This window comes from Rhagoletis pomonella, unplaced genomic scaffold, assembly GCF_013731165.1.
Source record: "Rhagoletis pomonella isolate Grant_MI unplaced genomic scaffold, Rhpom_1.0 Rhpom_scaffold_00013, whole genome shotgun sequence".
NCBI classification, from domain to species: domain Eukaryota; kingdom Metazoa; phylum Arthropoda; class Insecta; order Diptera; family Tephritidae; genus Rhagoletis; species Rhagoletis pomonella.
The window spans coordinates 16,881,461-16,890,725 of NW_023458567.1; the positions used below are offsets into that span (position 1 = coordinate 16,881,461).

Below are 9,265 nucleotides of genomic sequence, written 5' to 3' on the forward strand. Positions count from 1 at the left end.
ACACATGTACGCGTATGGCCTAAGTAAATTATGACTGCTCCACCCACGCCTAACGTTTCTATCTCACTACGTTTGTTGCTACTATATCTATGGTTTTGACTTTTTGACATTTGAATTGTAAAATTTTACATGTCAGCGCATTCGCTTCATATCTTCAGCCGAAATCCTCTTCTATCGCATTCTCCTTCTACTTACCCCTTTGGACGGCACTCATGCGCCGCATATTCATAGACTTCTTGACTATTCACTGGCATGACATTATCATACCAAGTTGCTGCTGTTGTTGTATGTATATTTTATTTAAGATGTCATAATTATCGCGCACGTATGTTAATGTTACTTACATACAGTGTGGCCAGATTTTTTTTTCAAAAAACTAAATTTCCGTATTATTTGTATACTCTACCAAAAAACTGTAACCTTCAAAAACGAAGATAGTTTTTAAAAAATTCAAGTTTTTTCTATTTTATTAAACATAAATAACAAAAATCACATTTCTTCGTAACAAAATTCAGCTTCATTATTTTGCGTAAATTGCTTTGTTACTTTTTTTGAGCATTTGATTCGATATCTCAAATTTAACTCCTCCCGAAGGGCTGGCTAAACTTCCACGGCCTCAATTTAGCGACACAAAACACAGAATTATTACTGTTTAACAGACGTTAAATTCCCCTGAAAACACAAAAGGCTGTAAAATAAGTGCCTACCTCGGAATCAGATTAGACTCGAAATTGACGTTCACCAAACAATACGCTACAAACAAAGCGGCGGGTGTAACAACCCAGTGGGAAAAGTAGTAATGCATTCCATGCGTGATAAATAATCGAATGTATTTCTTATGAGTTTTACATCCAACTACTGTTTAATATGTAATCAGCATTCTAATGTATTCAAAAAGTCCCAAAAATTTCATATTAAATCACATTCATTTCTCGATACCAGGTAATGCAAAATTGAATGCCGCACTTTTCTTAGGGCATCGCCCTTGGGAAAAAATGCATTTTCGTATGTGAAAAGGGTTGTTTTACTGATTATTTTTTCGATTACTATACCATTTTCCCACTGGGAATGGTCTTAAGCAGACATATGGAAGAAATAAAAAATTATGCAATGGACGCCTGACAGAGAAGATGGGAGGCTGACACATGGGAAAGAGGGGCAGCGATACTTCCCATATATACGAAAATGGATTCAAAGGAGGCACGGTGACGTGAATTACTATCTAACACAGCTGCTATCCGTTCATGGATACTTTCGGAAATACCTCCACACAATAAAAAGAAGTAGACAACCCGAGCTGTATCTATTGTAGCTGGCCTGAACACACGTTTTTTTCAATATGAAAAATGGTGCAGAGAACGCTCAGAAATAGAGACTTTAACAAGTCAGGTAAGCACCGAAAACATAAATACTAAATATCATGCTTCAAGGAGATAAGAATTGGCAAACTGTAGCGATGATGGTAGAATTAATATTGCGTATAAAAAACACAATCTGGAAACTATAAGCTTACACTATATGAAGCGTTAGGAAGAGAATACGAGCCAAAACCTTGACGCTGGCTTCAAACCTGGCGGCCCTAGATGCAGAGAGAGTTGAAATTAAGTAGGGTCCATCCCAATCTGGAAGTAATGCAAAAGTAGTAGCAGGGTAGAGAAATATCCATTAGTATGGAACAACCTCTGAGGTACCACCTTACCTTTAAAAAAAGTATTATAGAAATCGGGGTTAACGTTGTCCAAAGTTATGCGGTAACATAGTACATACATAAAAAAATATGTTCCGACGAATTGATAACCTCCTTCTAAATCTAAATTTCAACTGGTCCGTTTAAATCGGAAATTTCGAAAAAAGTTGTAATTTATACTAGGAGGCAATTGAACAACCTGTAAGCTTGTCTGAAAAACTATAATTTACATTTAAAACTATGAATCTGGCAACACTGCTTACAGGCATGTGTGTGTGTGTGGGTATGTTTACACAATTCCATGCATTTTATGCTTCATATACTCGCATCAGTTGGCCTGAGACTCACTAACCGCCCGAAAAGTTGCGCTTTGCCTATCCTTTGGATCGATGACTCTCATTCTACTACAACTCGTCCACGAAAAAGTCGAAATTCTTTGCATTTAACCCATTGTGGGCGTGTGGGGACGGCAAGGAGAATGTCTGCCTATAAGACAAACAAAAACCAAAAAGAAGTATGCCTACAAGAATTTCTTTTGTATTTTTCCATTGTCTTAAAAATTTATTGTTTATGCGTGGGTGAGTGTACGTGTAAGTGCTACTGTTGGTGGTGTTGGTCGTCTTGTAATGATGTGGACTACACATTTTACTACTTAATGTTTACAACTCTTCTACTCTCCAAAAGAGCGCGTGTGTGTGCCACTGCCGTTTGTAATAAAAAAGCGGCATATCTTACAAGGATTTTGAATAGCTTTTGAGCAGTCAATGGTTTGAGCTTAGCTGTGTGCATTTTCTAGAGTTGCTTGTTGAGTCGTTAATTTGTGAAATCACGTAAAAGAAAATTTATCTGCGTAAGTTCATTAGGCAGTCCATACTTGCGGATTTCATTAACTTTTTTCTTTTCTTTGTTTTCTTGTAAGCATGTGTAAATATGTGCAAAGACGAAAGTCGGGTAATCAAACAATAACATGCATGTTACGTAATAATACTACTTTCATTTTTCTTGTTTTGCTTTGAAATAATCTCAAAACTCTTTTCGGCATTAGGTGGGAGTGTGTAAATTTGCATTTTATAGACTTTTGCTTATCTGTTAATATTTAACCAGAACTTTTATTGCTATGCCTATTCCAGTTGAAGATAAATTGTTGGATTAAATTGCAAAAGAAATGAGTGGAGAAAAATTTTTTAAGAGTAGGAAGTTACTGTTCCTTATGCCTCATATTGTGGGCTGTTGTACTGGGTTAACTTCGACTATGCATTTGGTTGCAGTATTACGTGGCCAAGGAGCTTGGGCGGGATACTTTTCGATGTGGGACATATCATTCATCCACGAATTACGGGAGTGCAATTGGGGAAGCATGGAAGCTAGAAGATAATCGTTCCCCAAGGTGTATCAGTCCACGTTTCATGATACGTGAGCAGTCGCAAAGAATATGCTCTGAGGTTTCCTCCACCAGCCAAAAAACCTGTAGTCTGTCTCTACAAAAAGCCCCATTTTGTTCAAAATACACCTTAACTTGCAGCGTCCTGTTAGGTAGCCTGTAAGAGTCCTAATACCCTCCTGTCTTAAGTTCCAGGAATTTTTCGGAATTCCTCTTGGAAGGAGCTATGAATTTCTTTCATTGCCACATTCCCTTTGAGTTTCGCTAGTGAGCAGCAATCTGAGATTCTTCCCAACTCCTAATCAGCTCTGCAATGTATCCTTTAGATGTGCCGCAGAAAGGCTCGGGACCATGCATGCGCATTTGGGCTCCTCTTCATGGCCAAGGACTCTCCACAGCGTCACCCTATTACCACCCCAGGCTGTTTAAAAGAGTTTTACAATTGCCCACAGGCCTTGATGTCGTTCTAAATGAGTCTAAGGCCCTTAGTGCTGCCTCACTATCCGACATAATATTTATTGTAGCCCCGTTTGTCCTTCTCCAAAGACATTCTCGAACGCAGACTTTGATTGCGAATACTTCCGCGTGGAATACGGTTGGCTATGAGCCCATTGGCAGACTTTTTCTGTTATCTTCATCCAAGTACTCCCGTCCCAGTACTGCCGTCGTCTAGCTTCGATTCAAGGGTATGCCAGAGGATAATTTCGGTAGCGTAATATCTGCGAACTTGATACCCCGAAGATCCCGATTCTGATTACATTGGGCAGCCGTAGGTCGTTCCAGCAGGCCTTTTCAATCAGAATAGACAGAGGAGGAATGCCTGTAATCACATCAAGGGTAGAGGTAGAGGTACGCGTAGCTCCAAGCACCCGCACTTGCTTTGCTTTTGGCCACCCGTCCAGTGCCGCATATGCATGTAACGTCATAAGAATGTGCATAAGCTGTGGCCATATTGAGCCCCGACTTCTCTCACGTCTTCTACAGAGTGCATCACACTCCATGAGAATGTGGAGTGGTGTCTCGCTGGTAGAGTCGTAAAACCGGCAAAGGTCATTTGACCATATCGCCAGCTTATATAGACGTAGTCTTAGTCTACAGTGTACTAAAGGAGACATGTTGTGCCTGCCAAGGTAGTTGAGCTACTCAATGCACTTGAGGACCAAAGAAGATTTCATAACGTAAAAGAGCCTTGGGTGTCGTCTGACTGTCACTTAGAACTATAATTCTCTATTGACGGCACCCTCTATTTTATGATAGGCGCAGCCAACAAATAAATGGCGTAAACTTCCGCTTGAAATATGCTCGGTAAATTCCCTAAAGGCACAGAGATCCCGGTCCTGGGTCCGAAGATTCCAGCCCCTATTCCCTCTGGGGTATTTGAGCGGTGTTTGTACCAGAGAGAGAAGGGATCGGCTATAAAAAAGCCTGGCAAGAGAAATGGGGGCTATAAAATTCTTAACCTGAGAAAGACAATTTTCTATGGTAGATAACTCTGGTTGGCTTTTGATGTGAAGCTCAGCCAAGTTATGGACTTTCATAACCATAGTCCTGAGAAAGGTCAGATTTTTGTATTATTGTCGCCGAGTTGAGGCGCGACGAAGTCGATTAATGTAATTAAAAAAAACGAAGGGAAATAATAAAAACAAATATTTTTTTCGAAAAGGTATATGGGCTCTTTAGAATATTTTCCGTATTTCCTTCAGATTTTTCACTTTCGGAAATTTTCGGGCTACATTTCGGACCTTTCTTGGTTTTCTGGCAGCTTAACTGTTCCACGATATCTTGCAGGTCATTTCTGGCTAAAATGGTAAAAAATTCGTCTTAAGACAAATGAAATACAGATCACAAATTAGTTCGAAAGTCTTAGAAAAAAGTTCTCTCATTCACCACTGGTGGTGGAAAGTTATTTGGAGAGAAACCACTTGTATATCATTTAGCTCGCATCGCTCCAAAGGTCGAGTAAACAAGCGACAGGCGTGCCATTCGAGAGATCCGAGTTCGAGTCCTCGTGCAGCGGATTTTTGTTCTTTTTTTAATTCACTTTTTTTAATAGATTTTATTGTTTTAAAATGAAAAACATATATTTTTTAATTTCATTTAATTTTTAAGAACTGATTTCTTTCTTCTTCTAATTAATTTTTTGGTTCAATCTATTTTTAGTTTTTAGGTTTTAATGTTTAAAAAAATATAAATATTTTTTAATTTTATTTAATTTGTAGAAACTTGTTAACTTATTTCTTCTTTTTTAGTTTAATTTGTTTTTCCTTTGTTAATTTAATGTACTTTTCATTTTTAGATTTTAATATTCTCAAAATAAAAATATGTTTTTTATTTAATTTTTAATTTTTTCTTGTTTAATTATATTTTCTTTTAATTTTTAGATTTAGTTTTAAAAATAAATACATTTTATTTTTAATTTTATTTAATTTTTATGTTCTTTTTTGATGTATTTTTTCTTCTCTTTCTAATTTCATTTCTAGATTTTATTGTTTTAAAATGAAAAACACTTGTACATTTAATTCTTTAAAACATTTTTATTTTTACTTTATTTGCATTTAATTTTTTTTATTTAGTTTTCTTTTATTTATTATTTCTTATTGTTTCAAAAAGAAAAAAATATATTTTTAATATTTTTATTGAGCTTTGTACCCCGATTGTTTATTAGGAAAAATTGAAAAAGCAACAAAGTCTAAGCGGTAGAAGTTATAGCAGCTATTTCGGAGATCACCAGCAGGTTCGATCCCTGCTGAAGTATAGAAAAAAGAAGTGATGAAGGGATGTGGTGATCTCCGAAATAGCTGCTATAACTTCTACCGCTTAGACTTTGTTGCTTTTTCAGTTTTTCCTAATAAACAATCGTGGTACAAAGCTTAATAAAAATATTAAAAACAAAAATGTTAATAAGCCACAGTAACATTGACAAAAAAGTATAATTTTTTTTTTAACTATTGCTAAAAGACCAATAGCGTAAAGCTAAGACCTCCTCGCTAGAATATCTTTCAATTAGTCTTTCGAAAGACAGTAAAGACCTTTCAAGATAGTTGCCAGAATTGACTATTGTCACACTTTTGTCTTTCGAAAGACTGTAGTGAGTTGAAAGCTAGTTAAGTGAATTGCCCTGTTAACTTTGCTTTTAAAAATGCCAAAAAATTCTAAAAGGTGTTACTAAAGTTTTTCCTTTTTATTATGAAATTCATACTATGTGGGCTCGATCACTGGATTTAAGGTACACTGCTTATGAACGCATTTTTGTTATACTTCTTTTAACATTTGTATACTTTTTAATAAAAACCGCTTTCCCTTCCCTCGTTCCAGAATCTCGTTCCATCGGTGCCGCAAAGTTTTCAAGTGGAACGTGTCTTGGCCTCCACCGAAGGCTCACTCATCGCATTGGCCGGCGCCAGAGGTGTCACTGTGCTCGAATTGCCGCGACGCTGGGGCAAAGATGGACTCTTCATGGAAGGCAAGGAGAAAATCACCTGTCGGTAAGTCACTGCAAAACTCAAAGTAAAAAGAAAATACAAACCCACTTACGTACTCGCATGCGAAAGAAGTAAAGCAAGAATCAAAACAGAATTAAATTATAAGTGCAAACAAATTTGTAATGCAAATGCGTGACAGCAATTAATGTGACGCATAGCAAGTAAGTAAGGAATGCCGCATATTAAAATGCCATTAAAGGTCGCACCAAACATGTGGCATCAACGCGAAGAAAAAAGTAAATATTGTCATAACTCAAGCTTAAAATTAAAATTACCTTTTAGACTCGCACCAAAGGCGGCTACGAGTTAGCTACAAGGGGTTGTGGGTAAGAGCGGTGCTGAGCGACAAGAAATCCAGCTGTAAGCGCAAAGTTGTATTTGAGCGACAAAACCAAAAAGAAAGAAAAAACGTTAAACTGAAAAGTAAATGATAAACTGCATTAAGCGCAACATTTTGTGCAATGCAAAACTTTCGAAAAAGCGAACTTTCTGCCATCGGCTGCGCTATACACCTACAGACACCCCCACCCAGTGACTGCTGCTGCTGCTTATGCCAACTTGTATGTCGCTTGTGACTCTTCCGGCTGCCACAAAATCACTGTATCTATGTATCTTTATATTGCGACGCTCCAGCAGGCGAGCCGACGTTACCTGCGCCCCAGCGCTAAGCTGCTACCAAAAAAGCCATTATTATAATTTCATACCTCTAAAAAAAAATGTCTGAAATAACGAAATAAGCGTGTGCAACGCCAAAAAGTATGCAACCAAGGTGGTGTGCTTCATTATACGAATTTAAGAAATCCGCTTGACTGAATGCGCGCCGCTTTGCAAGGCTTCGAACGTGTAAAATGTGCCACGTTAAGCACATCTGTTTTTTATTACTTTTAATTTGCCATTAATAAAGCATTTTTTTCCGAGTTGAAGTTGAAGTTGGCGTCACTAATTCCTCTCCGCCTATGTAGTTGTTGGCCACTTTATTACTTCATTTTTTTCGTGTTAAGAATTTCCGCTTTGAACGATTTATTTCGATGACTATCGTCCATTTAGTGCCAGTTCATTTTTATGTGCCTAATGCCGCACTTTGCGGTTGCAGTGCGCGCCCAATAATAGGCAATTAAATGGTTTTAAATATTGCTTGCCAAACGATTATGGGTAATAAGTCAATAATATTGTCAGTTTTATGACTGCAAATCGCTGAAGTTTTCTTAATGAGTGCTTCTTAGGGAGAGTGTCTACTAGTACGCTGAGCAGCTAACATACAGAAGGAACAATTTCTGAAAAATTAAGATATCTGTGATATCCGTACAAATCGCGCTAAAAACTATATCAGTTTTTCTCAAAGAGAGACACCACCAATTTCAGATAAACTTAAAAGCCTCTAAATATTGAACTGGAATTGCTTTTTTTAGATGATAAATTAGATTGGATTGCCTGCTTTCATGCAGATCTCGGATGGTAGAAAACCTAGGCAATAAAAAGCTAGCAGTGCATACCTTGGCTCAATGGTTATTTTGCCTAAATATAGAACTAGTTAGTTTGTATTATGTAGCTTAGGAGACAGTCGAAAACGCACTGATGGAGACGCCACCACTTCCGTCTACTCACAGCCGGGTAGTGGCAAGTGTTCGATGCTCTCGATATCTTCAGCGTCAGGCAGATGCGACAGTACCCATTTGCCCGGTTCTCCCATTCACCAGGCATACGATGTATAAGGATTCGTTTAACTAATCACAGTAGGAAGCACTTCCACAGTAAGAGAGCTTGGGTTCTGTTATCGAGCGTCGACGAATTTTGCCTTAAGCGATGTCGCGGTATATCTCCGCTAAGATACAAATTTACGGTCGATAAGCAATGACTCTCCGTCTGACTTTCGTTTAGTATTTTGTAGTAGTTTCCAGTTCGTTGGGGGAATTCCATAACAATTTTTGACGACATTGCAGAGCTTTCTAGAAATCTAATTGCGACTTGGCTATGAGCAAATATATATAGTTACTGCCTTTCAGAATCAGGAAGGAACTCATCAGCCAGCGCGCGGCCTATTTCACAGCTGTAAGTTCCGCTTAAAATACGCTGCAAAAGTACTGTTGTCGAATGCTCAGTTTAGAGACAACTCTTGTGAGTTTACACTACTTATTCTCAGGAATGAATCTTCCTCCCAGTCCCTCCTCGAGACGAGACCTTGCGTTGAAGCCATTGTAAAAAGCCCACATCGGTATCGAGTATTCCGGGTACATCAAGTTTGCAAATGTCCAATGTTTTAGAATGACTATAATGTCGAATCCTTCCATTTACTCAGGGCATTAAGCCCGCCTGTAGTTTACCATAAAGATGTGCAGGAAGGACATTAAAGACGATTTCTAGTACTTTATTCGGTGTATAGGGTAGCGCTGCAGTAGTTAGAGACACGCTGCCTTGTCCAAATGATTTCCACGTATGTAAATTCGTTCGATAGAGTAAATGCGACTCCATTCAGCCTAAGGTGCCAAATGAGTTTCGATAAGGCTGCAAGTTAGTATATCGGAATGGCCCAGGAGAAAGCGGAGCAAACGAAAGTAGGAGCTCCGAAATTTCAATGGTGAGTATAGATAAGACCTCACCAGATGCAACTGTGCGGACAGCGATACGAGATTGATACGGCTACACTCATGTCGATGTAGGCAGCTTGCGAAAAAATGGTACCTAAATCAATCAAAATGTTTACAAATACCAGCCGCC

General features: G+C 38.2%; 1 protein-coding gene across 1 annotated transcript in view; it reads left to right on the forward strand.

Moving 5' to 3' along the window:
• LOC118748880 (nuclear pore complex protein Nup88) overlaps window positions 1-9,265 on the forward strand; it is a 132,481-nt gene that overhangs the window by 42,894 nt on the left and 80,322 nt on the right. Inside the window, exon 2 of the mRNA XM_036483602.1 lies at window positions 6,384-6,553. Coding sequence (XP_036339495.1) covers window positions 6,384-6,553 — 170 coding nt within the window. The remainder of the gene's footprint in view (window positions 1-6,383; window positions 6,554-9,265) is intronic.